The following is a 21,922-nucleotide window of genomic DNA, read 5'->3' on the forward strand; positions in this document are numbered from 1 at the left end:
ATTTCTAATCTTAACATCCCAGTACTCACTATACAAGCTCTATTAAACGGCAACGAAAAATGGTGCAATAAATATAGAGTTAAACGTAATGCCGCTAAAATACAAACCATTGTGTTTTGCAGCCCAAAAACATCACTAAAAGTCACTGTTCGTGATGACGACTAATTCCACCTGAATTTGATGGAAGAAAGGCTCAATATCCGCCATACAGCTTTCTGTTTGTGTGTTCTTTTTACTAGGACACCCAACTGGGAATCTGATCTAAAGGCAACTTAGATAGGGTTAGAAATCGAGCCCGCGTCCTCAAACCACTTACAGGAAGAATCGGACCAACACACACAAAAACTCTCATACATACTTAGAAAACCTTCATTCGACCCGGTATAGAGTATAAGCCTAACTTATATTTCCTCCTGAAAAACTATCAGGAACATAAACTGCTCACAGCCGAACCCAGAATTTTGCGTATTGTTAACAACAAACCCTGGAGATTCTCATCTCGTGAAATTCATATTCTCAACTGTTGCAACAATTATCGAGAGAATAAACACTCTCAACAGAAACTTTACTCTCAAAATCATCAACGGCCCTCATTCAAACACCCAAGAAACCATAAAAAGTTCCTGCTCTTACTTAGATCACATACGAACACGGAAGCCAACACAAAAGACTTTATATTCCGTCCATTTTAATGCAGGCTTGCATTGAGGAACTCTTGAGCGAGTACGTTGATATACTCGAAGTTACTTCGCTAGCTTGCCGAACCCTTCTATAACCAAATTCTTTTCCTTACCCAGAACAGAGGGAGATTGATTTTTTGCGGTTTCGCAATCTTACTACTCAATGATACCTGTCCGTCCACCGAGAAAATAGCCGCAACTATTTTCTCACCCGACTTGGCAACGATTGAGACTATCTGTCGAACTCCGACAAGGCCTGGTCATTAACACAAGCTATCGGTAACACGAATTTTAGTGCAATACACTAGTTCTGAAGTTGGTCTTAGAAGTATAAACGGCTTGCAGGAACAATGGTTACCAGAGAACACAGTTTTCGTTTTTCTCAAGTCAGCAAACACACATTCACAATCAAAGACATATCTCACACTGTCATGACAGTAAAAGGGGTCCTGTTTCTTGCTATCAAAGTAACCTTGCCGTCAGCCGACGACAGAATTCTCGTGCATGACACAAATTCTAGAGTCGGCTGAAGACGTTTAAACGGCTGGTAAACGAAAGTAACAGCAAAATGGTAGCGTTCATCACTGTCATGTCATCTCACACACTCACATTGAGCTATTTGTAGCAAAACTGCCTCTCTGAAATAGAAACCAATATGTGTCTCTGAACTATGTGTTGACCACTAAATTTAAAACACATCTAATCTTCCAGAGATAAACTTTCGCAATTTTATTTATAGATAGCGACGTTAACTATAATTCAAGTAAAAGATAGTTGAATCTAAAGAAAGCATGAAGCAAACGTAGAAAGTTAAAGTAAAAGTAATATTTATGTACACTTCTGGCTAAGGTCTAGTGTTTCAGGTCGCGCAAGCGCTCCTAGCATGAATTAAAGAGATGGTGGCTCAGTAAAATTAGAAATTGAAAAATTCCTGGCGCTCAGATTGTTAATACAGTAATATAGTCGCTGAGCTATAGCCGCTATATTAGAAAGGTAAGGTAAAGGGAAGCATGAACAATTTAAAATAATATTAGATAAAAAAAAACAAAATGGTCACGCCTTCAAAAAATTTAAGAGAAACGAGAAATTATCAAGTGATGCATCTAACGTTAGGTTCGTATGTAAGTATTATAACTAAATATAATATATAGAATCTAGGTAAGTGAAGTAGACAAAGAAAATAATAATAATGTACTTACGTTTGCCCATTTTGCCAAAGCCGCTGCATTTTTGTCCCACGGAATTTGTACACAAATGGGATTACCGAACATTTTATCAAAATTCGAATTCTTGGTAGCAGCGCAGTAAAAGAACTCCCTCCATAGCAGCTGTCCGTGTAGCGATAACGGTGGAAACGCTTTTTTGATTTTTTTATAGAGGTCTGTTAACTGGTAGTAAAAAAGTCTTGTGGACAAACAGCCGAATCTTAGGTAAGGAGAAAGGCCAGTTTGCGAGGGAAGTAGTGATTGGGGAGTCATCTTAGGGCGGCCGAATGATGCAACCCAAGCTTTTCTCTCCAAGTGACGTTCTAGACGAGATAAGGATTCGCTTTCGCCACCCTGCCAAACTGGAGGATTGAGTCCTAAAACATATATATTGTAGTACAGTAGAACCTCGATTAACCGAGGTAATTGGGACCGAGAGTACCTCGGATACGGCAAAACTCGGATAATACGGAACGTAATCTAAATATAGTACAATATAAAGACGATTGTTAGGTTAACATAAAAATTAGGACAAACACACATTGTTTTGGTATAAAACGCATTTAATAATACATAACCTTAAAACAGTTGAATCTCAAATACACTACATGTGAATCAATTATCATTTTTAACAAGGAAGTCTTTGATTGTTTTTTGAGCAAGGTTATTGCTTCTTCTGCTGGCTGCCTTGTTACGCCAGCGCCGCAGCCATAATAAATCATTAGTTATAGCATCATCTTGCTGCTCAATACAGGCCAGTGCTGCCTCGATAGAGCGTAGGCCATCTGTGTGAGAGATCCGATCACTGGGCTCATCACATTCCTCACTGTAAAAATAATTTAGCTTTTCGTGCGTTCAGCAGTTTATCAAGTGTATAAAATAAGTTTTGGTTTGTGAATTTAAAGTTTAAGGAAATGTAAAATGTGTACAATAACTCTGTAAAAAATATTCGACAGGTTAAACAATATCTTTCAGTGTGATGAGTTTTAGAGCATTAGTGACACTTGGACCTTCCTCTAATTTCTCCAGTATCATTTTTGGCAGTATCTTTTTGTAATTTCGTTTAACAGTTTGAAGTACACCTTGATCAAGCGGCTGGATAACGGAAGTAACATTAGGTGGTAAAAATATGGCTCTAATACCATTGCTCACTAGTTCATCATCATCTGGATGAGATCGAGCGTTGTCAAGAACAAGAATGGCCTTTTGAGGAAGATTTTTTTCTTCAGGAAAGCTTCAACAATCGGAACAAAATCATCAAAAAACCAATTTTTCAAAATATGCGAGTCCAACCATGCGTTTTTCTGATTCCTATATATGCTGGGGAAGGTGTCCACATTAGTGTTTTTGAAAGCACGTGGCTTTTTAGGCTTACCAATTACGACTGGTTTTAATTTCAAACTTCCTGCAAAATTAGCACATGCTAGAACTGTAACTCGATCTTTACATTTCTTATAACCAGGAGCCGATGTTTTCTGCCGACTAGCTAAGGTTTTACTCAGCAACATTCTGAAATTCAGGCCTGTTTCGTCACAGTTACAGTCTTGATCTGATGTAAGGCCCTCATTCAAAATCAATTTAGAAATTTTTTCTTAAAAAATAGGCACTTCAGTTACATTTGCTGAAAGTTTTTCCTTAGATATATTAAGTTGTCGAATTCCACATCGGTTCTTCCATCGCATTAATCACCCAGAACTAGCAGTAAAGGGTTCATCACCATCGCCAAACCTTTTTTGAAAAAGGTTTGGCCTACCGCTTTTGCCTGTAAAATAGGTCCACTCAGTGAACTGCCCTTACTTCTCATTTCCGAAAACCATATGAATAATGCCTCACAAGTTTTTTCATCTTCACACTTCTTTAAAGTTTTTCGCTCTGGATTGCAATCACTATTTAGGCTCTGAGCTCCCCATTTTTCTAACTCTGCCCTTTTCCTCCTCCAGTCACCTACGGTAACCTCACCAACACCCAAATCAGTAGCTACACTTTTAATTGATTCGCCCTTGTCAAGACGACGAATCGCGTTTAGTTTTATGTCTAAGGACACAACGACACGCTTGCGCTTAGCACACATTGTACTTATTACACACACGCTATTAACAGTAGTAAAACAGATCACTGATCTACAAAAACGCTTTTGAAAGAGTAAACAAAGCACTGCCACTGCTACGTACAGTAAAACAAGATGGCGTCTTGTGGGAGACCGACTCTCGGACGGTTCCGTACAGTCGGCTAAACACGAACTCCCACGTATCCACTCCAGCGCACGTATTGCGGTTGCGGTAAGTTAAGGAGCTTTACATCGCTTGTTTATTTGGAAGTGATACTTTCTCATTAAAATTTATAAAATGGGATGGCCTCGGTTAACTCGGAATCTCGGTTAACCGGAAATCGGTTAACCGAGGTTCTACTGTACTTTAAACATAGTGTGGTTAGGATATGGAATCATTTTGTAAACAAAACACAAAATATATTTTTAAATTTACACAAAATCTGTATTATTATAAATATTCATGACATGTGTTTTGGCAGTACCAGTTTCAGTAGTTTGCCAGAGAATGCTCCATCTAACAAACATAGCTATTAGATCACCAAGACATTAAGCAAGTATTACGCTTTATTTGGTATCAAAATAATAACAATAAAAATGTTTTTTTATTCTCCGTCACTATAGGTACAGATATTGTAAGGAATCGTCTCCCCGAAGAGAAACTTTATCTAAGACCACTCAAATACGCATCTTTTTTCAGAGGAAGTCCACACTACAAGATAAGAGTGGTGTCGAGAATATCAAGGTTGGAATGAAAATAACTGTGTACTTGTACTTTTATTTACCGATATATCCAGATTTGGATTTTATCTAGATTCATGTCGAGGAACACTACGAAGGCGATCGAAAAATGTAGTACGTTTGAGACATTTTCAGGAAATCTTCATAACTGTACAGAGAAGGCACAATAGTGGCATGTACAGATGTACTCGTACATTCGTGTGACATTAGAAAACCATAGCATATTGGGTTGTGTCCTCCAAGCTATGCAAAATCTTGCTTGCATTTTGTTTTTTCTGCTGTGATTTTTATATTCTTCTTCCTCTAAGTATCTGTATCGAAAACTTACACTTCATGGATATAAGCGGGAGTCTCCGGTCCCTAACCAAAAAATATCTGTGAAATAAACTAAATGAAATGTATACTTAGTATATTGACTCACCTTCAGTGTCGAAACCAAGCTCCTCAAGCGTTGGAACTCCATATTTTTCGTCGTGATCATCACTGAGCGGTGTGCATGCTCCATTTAGAACAGAAGCATTTACTGGTAGTTCTGGTTTAGGAGGTGGACCCATCGAAGCTATTATCGCCAAAAATTGATTATATGTCAATGGCGCTTTTCCTCCATTTCTGTCTATTATATGTTGAAGATGGTAAAGGGTGTGCGATACGTGCTGTACTACCTGAAAATATGGATGTATGTTATGATACTTGCTGAGAAGCTTTATGATATATAACTTGTTGAAGAGGCAAAGCTAAGACTTTGTACACATCATGACTTCCGATATTCTGATATGTTTAAATTTACATCACCTTTAATATTTTAAAAAATTCAGACTTCAGATTGTTTCATATTAAAGATGATATTCAAAATTTTTACAAGGAAATTTTACACTATAAATTAATTTCTACAGGTTTTCAGTGGTATTGTTAAGAAATTAGAGTTTTTATCACATTTTTTTACATATTTGCTATTTTTAGAAAAGATTTATAATTCAAAAAGAACTTTTATCCATAAATACAATTATGCAGCTCCAGGATGAAGGAATGGAACGAGAAAGCTATCACAAAATTTTAAAATGTATAAGGCGGTGGCCTTCAATAAACCCTATACGTAGCGTCTGTATATTTGTACAGCAGTTGCACGCTGAAGATCGCATCCATTATTTATTATTTATAGCATACAGACGCGACGTAGGCCATTACGCTATACGCGGCGTATGGAGTTTATTAGATTCCACCGCCTTAGGCAGTACACTAGTTGCACGATATGTTTAGGGTACAATAGGATACCGCATCCATTATTTATTATTAAGGCGGTGGTCTCGAATAAACGCCGTACGCTGCGTATAGCGTTACATCCTACGTCGCGTACGTATGCTTGTACAGCAGTTGCACGCTGCGTTCTGCGTACAATATCTAGTTATTATCGTGTTTCTGCCTCTTTGAAAAACTTGCACTTCATTAAACAATTTTTTATGTAATTTTCGAAAATATGCACTGAAAGATGAAACTTTTGTTCATCATATGAATAGCAGAGAGAATGAAATTTTTCTTGTCATGTCATTGGAACTAGCTGACGACGTGACGTCATGTTATAAAATATTTGCTGTAATTTTTCGTTTAGCTTCTTTTCTATAATTTCTCTTACAAGCAGAAATTATTCCTTCATCCATCGGTTGAATAAGTGAAGTTGTATTGGCCGTCAAGAAGTGGAGGTCCTTGCTGTTTTGGAATCTCTTGAATAGGCTATTTCAGATTTTTACGCTTACCTTAAAATTAGCATACATTTGTTTCGTTGCCCGGATTAAACTCACATTTATATTTGTTTTCTCCAACGCTCCCATAGTTTATTTTGTGGGATACTATCATATGCCTTTCTCAAGTCTACATACAATAAATGTATAGCATTACGTCGTACGTTGCCAGTCAATGCCAACTTTCTTTTTAATAATCTGTGTAAGGCAGAATAAATGGTCAACAGTTGATCTACTTGCCTGAATGCCGCTTGTTCTTGGGCTTCCATATCTTTTATTCATTTTCCATTCTACCTTTAATTTAGAAAATTAAAAAATAGAAAATCACCAAGAGAGGACAGAATACCGAACGAACTCCTAAAGTACGTAGGACCAGATCTGACCAAATAACTAGAACTAATCCAAAAAATAATAAAATAAAACAGAAGTCCTCAAGAATTGATATAAGCATCCTAATAGAATTCTTCTTCTCATCAAAAGGGGAGACAAATTGGAACCAGAAAATTACAGAGGAATTAATTTATTAAACACCACACTAAAATTTGCAACCAGAGTGGTAGCAAATAAACTGAATGAAATTATAATACTAGCAGAAGAACAACAAGGTTTTAGGTCGGGAAGATCATGCACTGACGCTATGTTTATAATGAATTAAGTGCAAGAGAAATCATTAGAGTACAACAAACCGGCATATCTACGTTTCTTGGACCTTGAGAAGGAATTTGACCGGGTCAAATTAAAGGACGTTATCCACTTATTTTACACAAGAGAGATACATCTATGAATAATCAAGATGATCGAAAATATCTACCAAAACAACCTAATAAAAGTACAAGTAGAAGAAGACCTAACCGACTCTATTGAAGCTGGCAATGGGATAAGGCAGGGAGATTCACTAAGTCCTCTATTGTTCAACCTGATTATGGATGAAATAATAAAAAAGGTAAGAGCTAAAAAAGGATACCCAATGGGAGAAAAACAAATTAAAATAATCTGCTATGCAGATGACGCAATACTAGAATTTCAAAGTGAAGATGATTTACAACGTATGCTGCACCAATTTTATATAACTGCCAGAAAATTTAACATGTTAATTTCCCCAAAAAAGACAAAATGCATAGTTAACAAACAGCAAATTTACTAAGATATAAATTGGAGTTGGAAGGTCAGATAATAAAACAAGTAATGGAGTTTAAATATCTAGACATCACATTTATCTAGCTACGGAAAGCTCGTAACTTCAGTCGAAAATCAAGTGAATAGAGCAAACAGAGCCGCAAGAGACGGTTCTCCAATAGGAAGACGATCAGTAGGAAGACCACGAACAAGATGGAACGACAACTTACTGGAGGCACATTTAAAAAGAGACAGTAATGTCTACATAAAAAGAAGAAGAAAAAGACCATTACTTACTTTTCCGTATATTTTACCACCGATTTTACTGAGTTTGTCACAGCCACAGCGATGCCTCTATAATAAAGTTGTCACTGTCATCCCTTCTGCTTTTCTTGTTATCTTTTTAATTATTTGTACCGAAAAACTGGTTAAAAATACTCATTTAATAAAAAGGAAGATAATAAAATTTAAATAATGTGTAAGTTAAATATTGTACTAAGTTCTTCTTTTATTGTTGCTATTTGTCTTTATTTATCATTTATCAACAAAACAGGCAGTAGTGCCATAATTTTATGCAGGAGTATATTATAAAAAATTAATTATTAATATTTTTAAAAAATAACCACGTTTTACTTGCTTACAACTTCCTTATTTTAGTATGAAAGAAACTATTTTATTATGAAAGAACTCGAGATATTATATACAGTTACTTTGCAATATCATAAAACACTTTTTTAATTAGGTAGAATGTATCATATTCAAAATTTTTATATATAAATTTAAACTATTAAATTTACCGTTATTCCTAGTTCGTTACATAACGCCGTAATGTTGTGATCTCTGACTCTTCCAAACGGTTCAGGGTCTTCTTCGAACGTGAGAGCCGTCGTTCCCCATTCTTTGAATAATTTCGGCAAAGCGTCCGCCGGCTGACCACGGATTACAAATAATCTCGAGTTAAGTTTTCTCAAATTACGGTCCAAGTCTTCCAAACATTGAAGTAGAAACCTAAAATTAAAATTTAATAATTATGTATGTCCGTAAAATGAATGGATAAGTATATTCTAGTTCATTAATTGTTTTTTATGTGACTTCAGAGGAAAAGGCGTTCAAAAAATAAAAAAAAATTTGTTACATGTACATATCATTCAATATGGCAAACAAGATCTTTTTCAAATGCTGACTCTGTTTTAATATTGAAATTTGTGCGTATTTGGAGTCTTTGGAGGCGTTGAATCTGATTCAACGCTGCGATTTCAACGCCTATTATGGCCATTAGTTTTCCTAAATTATTTATTTTTTTAAAGATATTTAAATCTAGTGTTCGTAGTTTTAGATTAATGTGCTGCTTTCTATTTTGTTTTAAGTTTCTCTGGTAATCCACTCTTTCTTGACGTATTCCTTTAGGCGGAAAATGTTTTCACTTGTTTCCACAAGGGCATTGCTAACCATTTTCCTATTTTTGTCCTTTGCTTCTCATACGAATTATATTTTCGTCTCGTTGTTTTGAAGTTTCTCGACATTAAACTGTTTTCCATAAGGTCTGTTCGATTCTTTCCTATTCTTATCTATCTTAAAACTAATTTTGACCACAATTAAGTAGTAATCACTGGCTGTATCTGTTCCTCCCCATGATCTGACACCTAAGAAACATGTTCTCCACAGATTATTTATTGCGATATGGTGGATTTGACGGTAAGTACTGTGGTGTGGCGATTTCCATGACACTTTTTGGATTGTTTTATGTGGAAACAAAGTTCCTCCAATAATTATCCTCCAAAATAATGACCAAATAATTAGGTCATGGTTGCCACACAGTTCAATGAAGCGATCGCCGTTGATATTTCTTTGACCAGTGCCATGCTTTCCCATAATGTGTCGTAGGTTAGTGTTGTCGGTGCCAACCTTGGGTCTCCCACCACTACTTTTATATCGTATCTTTTAATTTGTTCTAATGTGACTTCAAGGCATTCGTAGAAAGCCTCTTTTTCTTCTTATTTATTTACTTGTTCTGTTGGTGCATAGCAATGAATCAGTGGTACCTGTTTTAATTTGTTCCTATTTCTTGGAGTGATTATTAGTTCTGAAATTTGTTTCCATTTCATGAGAGAGTTTTTGTGGCTTTACTAAACATGATTCCTACTATATTTTTATCTTTTCCTTCATCTCTTTACTAGCGTATATCAGCAGGTCGACATCCACGTTGACGTGTTCGTTCTTCTCATTCCACTATGTCGTACCAAGACCTAGTATATCAACTTTTTATTTTTTAATTTCTTTACAAATTTGGGCAAGACGTGACGCTTGTATAATAGTATAATACGAATAGACTAATATACAGGTCAATAATACACATAAATACTTACCTCCATTTATTAATACCAACACTGGAAGAACCAGCGAACCAAGGGTCTAGGACGAAAACACACCGAAACGTTTTGGCTCCTTTCAGTCCTTCTTTTAACGAGGGATTATCGTGCAATCTTAAGCCTTTACGGAACCAATGTACTGTGTGTTTCTCCTTTCCGGTGGATGTGTGGCACACACTCCCACTCATCTACTTGATGTCAAAACCCATGATTGTTTTTGGAATTAAACGACACATGGAATTAAAATCTGAAAAGAAATTTCATTTAACAATAGGAGACAATAGTTAATATAGTTTTAAAAATATAACTAAAGGTTTCTACAAAAATATGCTTGTATACTACAGATAATATATGTTTTGGAATATTTTAGAGCTATTCTCTATCAAACTCATATTCATATTTCTTGGTTACTTTCTACGTATTTACTATTTAAATGGGAATAAGCCACAATTAAAGGTTAAAGTAAGTTTATTGACGTTTCAACTTCCACTTCAGAAATCGTTCCAAAAATACAAACATTAGTAAATTAAACAAATTTTGTTTTTTTTTTCAAAAAAAAAACAATATTTCTACGTATATTCAAAATTATCAAAATGATACGATATCAAAATAAAAAGAATAAAAATAGATCTACTGGGAATCAGCGAATTGAGATGGCCAGAGTCAGAAACATGTAAAAAGAAAAAAGAACGGTAGTGTATTATATTATTCCGGTAATAGCACAGAAGATCCGCAACACAAAAATGGTCTAAGTATATTAGTATCATCGGAACTTAGTAAATATGTGACCAACTTCGTACCAGTCTCGGAATAATAATATTACTCCAAATAAATACTTCTTCTTCTTCGTCTAGCCATTCACGTCCACATCTGAACATAAGCCTCTTCAAGTCTTCCTTTCCATTGTTTTTTATTCTACGCTACTTGTAGCCAATTTTTCGCGGCAGTCCTTTTCAGATCATCTGTCCATCTCATAGGAGGTCTGCCTCTGGATCTTTTGTGTTGGTATGGTCTCCAGGTTAAAATTGATCTGTGCCATTTGTTTAGATCGCTCCTAGCTACATGTCCAGCGTATTCCCATTTCAACTTTAATGATTTTTGCACCACATCGGTGACTTTGGTTTTCTGTCTTATCCATGTGTTTGTTTTCTTGTCCTTAAGTGATATACCTAGTATTGCTCTTTCCATCGCGTGTTGAGTGACTCTAAGTATATTCATATTGTTTTTTGTGACTATCCATGTTTGTGCCGCATAAGTTAATATCGAAATAATGCATGCATCAAAAACTTTAGATCTAAGATGTAATTGAATTAGTTGATTTCTGAGTATATAGTTCAGTTTACCGAATGCTGCCCAAGCTAACTTTCTTCTTCTTTTTATTTCTTCAGTTTGAATTTCCCTATTTAGTATTATTTTTTGTCCTAAGTATATATATTCTTCAACTTTTTCTATAACTTTATCGTTTATTATTGTCACGGTGTCTTCGGAGTGCATGACTTTTGTTTTGTTTAAATTCGTTTTCAGTCCTATTTTAGAAGATTCGGTATGTAGTTTTAAAAGCATGGTTTGCATTTCTTGTAGGTCAGTAGCTATCAGGATTATGTCATCTGCAAATCGTAGATTACTGAGGTAGCGGCCATTGATGTTTATTCCCTTATATTTCCAATTTAGGTTTTTAAAAACGTCCTCCAAAACTAAGGTGAACAGTTTGGGTGATAAAGTATCTCCCTGTTTGACTCCCCTGTTTAATGGTACAGGGTTCGTGTATTCATTTTCATTTAGGTAGTATGTAGCTGTAGCTTGGTTCATAGTTTCTTTTATTAAGTTAATATATCTGCTGTCTATTCTACAATTTTGCATTGCGTTTATTACGCAATGCAAAACCCCCGACTGCAAATAGGAAATACCTTGCATAAGCTTAATAAACAAGAAATTTTGTATATTATAGGCGACTTCAATGCAAAAATTAGGGAAGATCGACGAGGTCAAACTGTAGGTCCTTATGGTCTTAGATAACCTAACGATCGAGGATAGAGGTTGTATGAATTCTGTAAAGATAACGACATGTCCATTGCAAACACTTGGTATAAACTACCCAAGCGACGACTAGATACTTGGAAAGCCCCATTTGATGATGGCAGCAACCATGGGTCTTCAAGAAATGAAATAGATTATATACTTGCAAGTGAGCCTTCCGAAATGCCGGCAAAAAGTCACTACATTTCCAGGAATAGATATTGGATCCGTCACTAACCCCTTGTGGCAGATATTAAACTAAGGTTAAAACGAAGTCAAAAACCAAAAACCGTTATATGGAATAACGTCGACTTATAAAATCGGATAAAACAGAATATAGACATATACAGAGAAGAATTAAAGCGATAAAAGATAAAATTAGCCAAAGAAAAATGGATGAGAGAAAGGTGCGAGAAAATTGAGGATATCTAAGCACGACCTTTTTGTTACAATGTGCACAAAAAAGTAAAAAAAAAACACGCAACATATTTAAAAAACGAGTTCCCTCGATACCAGTTGACAATAACAACAAAATTATTGTAAATGAGAGCAAAATAAGAAGAGAATGAAAGCTGTATATATCTGAGTTGTTTGAAGATGGCAGAAATAATATTACCAAATCCTACCAAAATTGTTAAACGAGGAGTCCGACAAGGCGATATAATTGCACCTAAACTGTTTACCTTGACCTTCGAAGATATAAAATCAACAGATTGGGAAAACAAAGGAATATGTATTAACGGAAAGTATCTAAATCACCTTAGATATGCGGATGATATACTCCTGATCTCCTCGGAACGACAAGAACTAAAATTAATGCTCAATGAACTTCATGAAAAATCACTGCAAAAAGACCTAAAAATTAACTTCAACAAAACAAAAGTAATGAGAGACACGGAAGACCAAGAGGCAATAAAAATACAAACAGAAAAAATAGAACAGGTAAATGAGTATATCTATCTAGGATAAGCAATCTGAGCTAACAGAGAAAATCAAACAGCCGAAATATCGAGACGAGTAAGAATGGGATGGGCAGCGTTTGGCAAACTTTCTTACGTTCTAAACAATCAAACAATCCCTCTATACTTACGAAGCAAGGTATATAACTCCTGTATAATACCGGTGCTCAGACATGGACATTTACACAGACCAATTTGGATAGGATAAGGAAGGCACAAAGAGCGATGGAGAGACAAATGTTGGGTATATCACTTAGAGATGGAAAACGTAACCAGTGGATCAGAACCAAAACAAAGACAGTGGACGCGATAGAACAAGCAGCAAAACTGAAATGGAAATGAGCTGGACACAGTGAACGTCTCCAAGACGGACGATGGAACAATGCCATCGGAAAGTGGCGTCCATACAATGCAAAGAGATCAAGAGGCAGACCACAGATGAGGTGGAAAGATGACATCAAGAAACAAGGAGGTCCCACATGGCAGAGAACAGCTCAAAATAGGGAAAGATGGAGAGAACTGGAGGAGACCTACATCCAACAATGGAAGGATAGAGAATAGGTTCAAAAAAAAAAACCAAAATTGTACTGACGGCCCAGAACTTATGAAATCAGAGGTAGAACACGCTTTAAAAAATGCTAAAATTAGGAAAGCTTGTGGTCCAGATGATACACCAACTGATATGCTAAAGCTAATAGATGAAGATAACATAAAAACACTAGTAAAACTTTTTATTGCAATATATAAAACTGGATTGATTCTTGCAGACTGGTTCAAGTCCATCTTTATTACAATACCTAAAAAACACAATCCTAGAAAATATTTAGAATATCGATTAATTAGCCTAATCAGCCACAAGTATTTTCTAAGAATACTCTCCAACAGAATTAGACTCAAATGCGAAGAAGATCTCAAAGATACCCAATTTGGTTTCAAAAATGCTATGAGAACTAGGGGAGCACTTATTGCGCTAAATATCCTATTACAAAAATGACGTGATCAAAGAAAAAATGTATTTGCATGCTTGGTGGACTTAGAAAAGGCATTCGATAAAGTACATCATGTAAAATTAATGCAGATGCTAAAAAATATAGAAATAGATGACAAAGATATTCGTGTCATTAAAAATCTGTACTGAAATCAAACTACTATCGTAAAAATTGGGGACAATTACACTGACTTAATCTCCATACAACGAGGAGTCAGACAAAGTTGCATTTTGTCCCCAATATTGTTCAATGTGTACTCAGACCAGCTATTTAAAAAGTAGTTGAGAGACAGCCATATGGAATCAAAATCAACGGGGAACTACTTAATGTTATTATATACGCGGACGATACAGTAATTCTATCAAAAAATATTGAAGGTTCCCAAAGTCTGCTTGATCGTATTCACGAAATAGGAGAAGAAACGGGCATTAAAATAAACTCAAACAAAACCAAATTTTTAATTTTTAGTCGTAAATGGAGTCCAAGTGGAAAAAGTTCACAAAATTATATATTTGAGAACTATCATAACAGACCTACTAGATCCAAACATAGAAATAAAACGAGGACTAAGACAAAGAATGGTTATGTTATAAGTGCTATATTTGGTCTGTACTTTTGTATGGAGCAGAAATGTGGACACTAAAAGTATAAAATATGAACAGAATTGAAGCATAGGAAATATGGATGGAAATATGGAAGAGAAGACCGTAGAGGTGTAGAAAGAAAACAGGTTTCTTGGTTAAAAAACATTCGTGAATGGAGTTAGATATCAAATTATTATTCCATGAGGCAGAAGATCGAGAAGCCTTCGCAATGGTAATCGCCAACGTCGGATAATTCTGATATGACAAGTGATGAAGAAGAGAATAGCAAATAAACGTCAAGACTATTTTATCTTTGTATCAACAACCAAATTCATAACTCAGATCTTCAGATGGCGCAAATCTGGAAAGAATGTCTTTAAAACATCTTTATTACACGAAACAATTCTACATTTAATGCTTCCTTCCTTCCTGAGAGATCAATTTATGTTACACACGTAGAATTTTTCTGTAGACCCATATTTTGAAAGCTTTGATCTTACTTCTATCTATTACAAAAAATGGGAAATGGGAGAAATAAGGGTATTAACCAACTTGAGCTTTGGATACGCAATTCTTGCCGTTCGACTTTGTTTGCTGCTAATAAATATAAGAGTGTCATCTTCTGTATGCTGTTTTTCCATACATCGATTCTAAAAGAGACAGACTTCGACTGTAGTGGGTGGGTGCTCTAGACTTAGTGTTTCTGAACACAGGTTTGGAACCTACGTTTGTTAGGAGAGGTACAGGTACGTACATCGACGTGACCATGGCGACACAAGATATAGCGGCGAAAGCAAGAGGCTGGAAGGTTTTGCCAGACTACACTGGAACTGAACATCAGTACATTGAGTTCTCGATAACTTAAACGGGGACCACTAACACGGTCCGTGCATCCGGAACGTCTGTGGGCAGATGCGGCAATGGGAATGACTGGAAAGTATACGAGGAGCTATTTAATTGGAGAGTGAGCATAATGCAGGATCAATCACCGACAGTGGAAAGCCTGGAGAGAGTCATTAAAGAAGCGATGGAAGGAAGCAAGATTGGTCGCCAAGATGTCAACAGGATGCCATATTGGGGGAATGCGGACATCGAGGCACTAAGAAATGTATGTATAGGAATGAGAAGAAGGTTAACAAGAGCAAGAGGTAGAGCTGGAATCAACCCTGAGGTAATCGAGGAGATAGAAGAAGAGTACTGCGCAAGAAAGAGGGAACTGTACAGGAAAATCCGTGCAGAAAAAAGAAGACACTGGAAAGAGTTGTGTGAAAAGCTTGATGAGGACATCAGGGGTCAGGGATACAAGATCGTCATGAAGAAGTTCCATGCGTATTCTCCTTACGAAATGCCTATGGACAAGAAGTTTGAGGTAACAAGAGAGCTCTTTCCGGACGGCAGATGCTCTTTCCGGACGGCAGATGTCATGGTGCATGGAGGGATGAAGGAGCTGAGCGGGCTGTACCCTTTACCATGGATGAACTTATCGAGGCATTGGGTTCACTGAAGACTCGTAGGTCCCCCGGACTAGATCAGATACCACCTGAGGCGGTGAAGGGTCTAGGACGGGTGGAACCTGCGTGGCTTCTTGAACACATGAATGCACTGCTGGAAGCACAAACCTTTCCTGAGCCTTGGAGGACATCGAGGTTAATACTGCTTCCCAAAGCTAGGGAAAAGTATCGCCCCATCTGTCTTCTGCCATGCATCAGTAAGCTGTATGAAAGGATGCTGCGAGTACGCATAGACGACATGATTGAGAGGTCAGGTGGTTTATCTCGAAGGAAATTTAGTTTTTGACTACTACTGAACTAGTAGTGAACTAGTGAGTGAACTAGAAGTGACTAGTGAGTGTAGTAGTGTCTAGGTTCTCGGGAGACTGAGACCTCGAAAGCCCTGAACAAAACATCAGAATGGATATCGACGCGGTTCAACTCGGAAAACTGGTGAGTTTAATATTAATTTTTATAATAGTATTAATCTTAGCTCTATGTTTAATTGTACTAACCGTGGAAATCTTTCCGAACATATATATATATATATATATATATATATATATATATATATATATATATATATATATATATATATATATATATATATATATATTTATATATATATATATATATTTATATATATATATATATATATATATATATATATATATATATATACAAACGAATCAGTTTTCTTATTGGTCCGGATGGACTATCAATGGAGAAAGATGTAAAATGAAAAATGTAAACGACATTCAAGAATTAACTGTGAAACAGGCAATGTTTATCTGTACTTTTATTCCAAAAGCAGTTCTTTTATACTTTTTCATAGTTTAGGTAATAACATGGATTAATAATCTATGATGATTTTATAACAATCCAATTTTTTTGCGTACTGTTCCCAAATGGGCACATACTCTTTTTGTTAAAAGAATGTAGTGTATTTTTATGAAATATTTTGTTTACTAATTATATGAACAGTTATTAACTAAATAATAATATTACATCGGTTAAGTTAGCGATAAAAAAACTCATACAATAGAGGGTTAAAAAATTTTAGACTTAAAATAAAGAGCGATATTATATTAAAAGTTTATTTTTATATTATTTTTTATTGGTTAAAATATATCTTGGTGTTCTGTGTTATATAAAATTTTTAAAGCTTCTCGTCAAAATTTTCTCGAATTACTGCTGCATTGCTTGAAGGGCAAAAATTAAATATTACGTAAAATTTAAGTAGCATAATAAACTATTGAAAAAATTTACTTCAAAATGTTTAAAATCTTTTATGAGATATTGCTAATGTACTTTGAGCTTTTTAATTTTCCCACACGCTAATAGATTTAAATCCATTGGTTTCATAATAACATTAAGGTTATTTTTGTTTATAACTCGACTAGGTTTACTTACCGATATAATGAAAGATCTAATACTGCTGTTTAAAACACTTTTAGCACCATAAAAGACGAAAAATTAATGACCGACCACCAAAAATTTTATTAGATGGATTTCACTAACCCGCTCTCTTCACAACGTTCGTCGAAAACTTAAAATTTTCCTATCGTCCACGACAATTGCAACGTGACCTGTAATTGAGAAAGCTACCGATTGGTTTTCTGGGTCATGTGACCGATCAAGTCACGTTGCACCTAGTGTGTAACTTAATAAAATGCATGGTATACGAGGTATATGAGTAATTTAAATCGAAATACAATAAACCTTTAGAATTTATAAGCTTACTAATCTGTTATCAACAGTGTACCCGTAATATTTCATATTCTGCAACGAGTTATTTTGGTCTCTCATTAATTTCTGTAATCTGTAATTTCATTAATGGGATTGCAAAAATAGAAGTAGTAATTTACATTTTTTTTTTATTTGCAAACATGTTTTTATACAGAATAATAATAATTTTTATATAAAATATATGATGGAATATGCGTTATCAAAAATAGTTTTTACGACATAATAGCTGAATTATATTGGCTAACCGGAAATATCGCAAAAATTTTTATATCGCGTTGAAAATTATCTTCTTTTGGTGCACTTCATAACTAGAGGTTTAAAATCTTCTCTATTCTGTGCCGCTCTTAGTAACTGTTCAATGTTCATGCCCGACCAAGCTCTGACATTGCGAGGCCATGACATTGTTCTTCTACCTACTCCACTTTCGCCTTCTATCTTCCCGTCGTTCGTAGCAGGATATTTGTTCTAATTCTCTGCTTATGATCTTTAATACTGTTTGATTAGTTATGTGTTATGTCCATGGTATTCTAAGAATTCTGATAAATATTTTAAAGGCTTCTAGCCGCCTCATGGTATTTAATTTTAATGTCTAGGCTACAACTCCATACAGAAGGACTGATCAGTTGTAGCATTTAATAACACTAAGTCGGATGTCTAAGCTTAGTTTAAGGTTATAGATAATTTGCTTCGATTTATTATACACGTTCCTTTCCTGTTCTATTCGTGTTTTTATTTCTTTATCTGGATCCCTCGTATCATTTAGTACTACTCCTCTCCTTCTTCTTATAATGACGCTATAACCCTTTGTAGGTCTTGGCCTATTTAACAACGTTCTTCTATTTTGTTCTGTTTGATACTTTCTTTCGCTACTGCCTGATGGTTTTAAGATCTTCCTCTACATCGTCTATCCATCCATTACGGGGCCTTCCTCTTGTCCTATTTCCTTGGGGTTTCCATCTCTGGATTAATTTTACAGTCCAATTATCTGACATTCTTTTTAAGTGACCAACCGGGTTTAGTCTTTGTGACTTTACAAATCGAACAATATCTGCGCTCTGCATTAATTCGTTCAGCTCATAGTTCATTTTTATTTTCCACGAACCATCGCTACCATGGGTTGGTCCAAATATATTTCTTAATATTTTGTGCTCAAATATTCTCAATTGATTTTCATCAGTGGCTGAAAGGGTCTACGTTTCACAGCCATATGTGAGCACGGGTCTAATAAGTGTTTTGTAGATTCTAAGCTTAGACTTACGATTCAGTAACCTACTTTTAATTAAGTCTTTGTATGCGTAGAAGCAGCTAAAAATTCATGCTTGTATTTCTTGACTGACGATATTACTGTCATTTATTTATTGAGCCTAAAGGCGGGTTTTCATTAGTAGAGTAAGTGGTGTAGTAGAATGGGCGAGTACCAAGTATCCTGTCAACTATGCTGATGTAAACATAAATGGTAAAGTAGAGTACTTGATTACGGTAGAGTAGGGTGGGATAGCACGGTGGTATAGTTACTTGCCTTCTCCTACCACTGCTTTCTCCTCTACTCTATTTCCACTAAACTAATGAAAACAGTCTTGTGCTAGAAAAGTAGTCGAACATGAACAAAACTCCGTGACTCCAAAACTCCCTGTATTGATTACAGAAATAAAAGCAAACGCACCACTGCATACGAAGCTATAGTAACAGAAATGGGTAAAGAACACTTTGGTGTTACAGAATTGAAATAAAAAATTTAAAAATCTGCGATGTATGTACCTACACACAATCAGAAACGGTTAAAAATCAAAAAATCTAAAATCTGGAGCTGACGTGAAAGATATATATGTACCTACAGTAAAATGGTTTGCTATCTTGAAAAATTTTATACAAAATGTAGAATGGAGCAGTGAAATTGAGGACAGTTTGGATAAAACAAATTCTCAGTTAAATATTTAAAGTAGTTTTTATTTGCAACTATAAACTATAATTAAACGAACTGTAAGTGAGCATACAAATGAAAAATAAAGAAATAAATTGGTACACTGAATATATTAAGTTATATAGCTACACAGGGCGTTTCACGACTTATTATTATTATAGCTGAAAGGGAAATATTTTCAAGAAAAAAATCCAAAACAGAAACGCGGATAATATGCAAAATTGTCATCTGTAAAAAATAATCTGAAATGTACAGGGATATGCAAAAGAAAAGTACTCATCAAAGTTACTGTTTTTTTTTTAGATGTACCACCTTATAACTTTTTGCAATTTTGAACTCTTTACGATGAACTAATTTGCCTATAATGCCAAAGAACAGCGCCTTTGTTGTTAAAGTAATCTTTTAGGTCTGCTATCTTAGACCTCCACCGACACGGAATAACGTTCAGTTTCAATGTCTTCAACATTAATACAACCAGGTTGCATGTATGTAGTGGGAGATGTTATATGCAATCAATTGTGTCAAGCACATGCAGCAAACACGAGTTTGTTTACGGTTTTTATTTTTAAGGAATTTTTTTTATCAAATACACGAAATCTGCTGACGAAAATGCCAAATGCGTTTTCCACAACTCTTCTCGCACGGCTGAGGCGGTAATTAAATTTTTTTAGTAACACTCTTCCTAAAATGTTTGTAAGGTTTTAAGAGATAAGGATTTAATGGAAATGCATTATCAGCCAAAAAGTAACATCTATCAGGCAGAATTCCATTCTAAAGGTGTACCTATATTAATGTATGTAATGAAGACATACCTATATTAATACATATTTTTGGAAGTAATCACTTCCAGAATGTGGCTGACCAATAATTGAAATATGTTTGCCATCAATAGCCCCGTATCAGTTGGGGAAATTCCAGTATTTTTTCAAAACCATTACAATGTGTCTTTCACTCTTCTTTGACAATGGAAACTAAAACAAATGTAATATTATTAGTATTTTTTACAGGTTTCTTAAACCGAAGAAAATAGCAACGGTGAAGAGAGTCCACAGTCTTCACCAGTTACAGATTTAAGTTTACAATTACAATTACAATTACAAACAAACAATTACAGGACACTCAATCAACATCACAGTCGATGGTAACTAAGTGCACACAGCCGTTAAAGAAAGCAAATTCTTCCAAAAGACAAAATATCAACAGCTACGTGAAACCGTTACAGAACTCTGTAATGTTTAAGAATATTTACGTAACGATGCTCCAGAAGTGGACCGTAACCATAATGACAATGTTAGATTTGGTACATATGTAGATTCTTCAATGACTAAATTACCATTGCAACAGTTGATAATGGCGCAAAGCGAAATACAAGGTATTGTAACTAAGTATCGTCTACAGGCGTGTACAAAAGCCTCTACTTCATCTCGGTTTCTGCCTTCGCCTTCACCTTTGTCGCAGTCCACGTACACACGTTTGCTGTCAACTAACGAATACCTTTATAAACATGGCGGTACATCATCCAATTCATCACGGTAAAAAAATCGTCCAGATTCTATACAATTACATTTCAGGCGTCAGTCACATAATCTGTAGTCTTTCTTCACCAAGTTCTTTCAACAGAACCGCAAAAGCTCCATGCCTATCCCTTTTGTAACCAATATCTACACCATTTTATCTTGATTCTATTGTCCTCCTCGTCAATAGCTACTTCTGCAAGCACATTCTCATCAGCATGTAACACAACGAATGCAGATTGAATACAGGAATGAGATACGAAGATCTAAGAAAGAAAGGTGGAGTATCCTGCTTCAGGATCTCGAAAGGGATATCTGGGGGCAGGGCTTCAAGATTGTCTGTACCGAATTGAAGGGGAAAAAGACACCCTACCCCCTGCCTGAGGAGGGGAAACTCTGTTTAATACGGGAACTCTTTCCTCAGGTGGAGGATAGGCGTGAAAGGGTTATTGGTTTCGTAGATGTGAAACCGTTTACTGAGTTGGAACTCGGCGAGGCTGTTGGACGGATGAAGATCCGAAAGGCACCTGGCATAGATGGAGTCATGCCGGAGACAGTAAGAAAGACTCGCTGCACTAAGATACCCGCAGGTTTTCCTGAGATTACTAAACAAACTGCTTGAACAACAGCTGTTTCCAACAATGTTAAAAGAAGCTAGGGTTGTCCTTATCCTTAAAGGTAGAGGTGAGAGGAAGAGGTACGATTTTACGATTTCGGCCAATTTGCCTTTTTATTTCGATAGCTAAATTGTACGAACAGCTTGTAAAAGGCCGCCTTGAACAAGAGCTAGAAGAAAAGCATGCGCT

At 35.6% G+C, this 21,922-nt stretch overlaps 1 protein-coding gene across 1 annotated transcript in view; it reads right to left on the bottom strand.

The window, feature by feature from the left end:
• Positions 1–17,541, bottom strand: part of phr6-4 ((6-4)-photolyase) — a 31,005-nt gene extending 13,464 nt beyond the window's left edge. Inside the window, exons 1-5 of the mRNA XM_072522806.1 lie at positions 17,346–17,541; positions 9,892–10,141; positions 8,323–8,533; positions 5,095–5,335; positions 1,880–2,262 (exon numbers count right to left, since the gene is read on the bottom strand). Coding sequence (XP_072378907.1) covers positions 1,880–2,262; positions 5,095–5,335; positions 8,323–8,533; positions 9,892–10,082 — 1,026 coding nt within the window. The 5' untranslated portion in view covers positions 10,083–10,141; positions 17,346–17,541. The remainder of the gene's footprint in view (positions 1–1,879; positions 2,263–5,094; positions 5,336–8,322; positions 8,534–9,891; positions 10,142–17,345) is intronic.
• Between the last annotated feature and the right edge of the window lie 4,381 nt (positions 17,542–21,922).

The sequence above is a fragment of the Diabrotica undecimpunctata genome, chromosome 2 (genome assembly GCF_040954645.1).
Source record: "Diabrotica undecimpunctata isolate CICGRU chromosome 2, icDiaUnde3, whole genome shotgun sequence".
NCBI classification, from domain to species: Eukaryota; Metazoa; Arthropoda; class Insecta; order Coleoptera; family Chrysomelidae; genus Diabrotica; species Diabrotica undecimpunctata.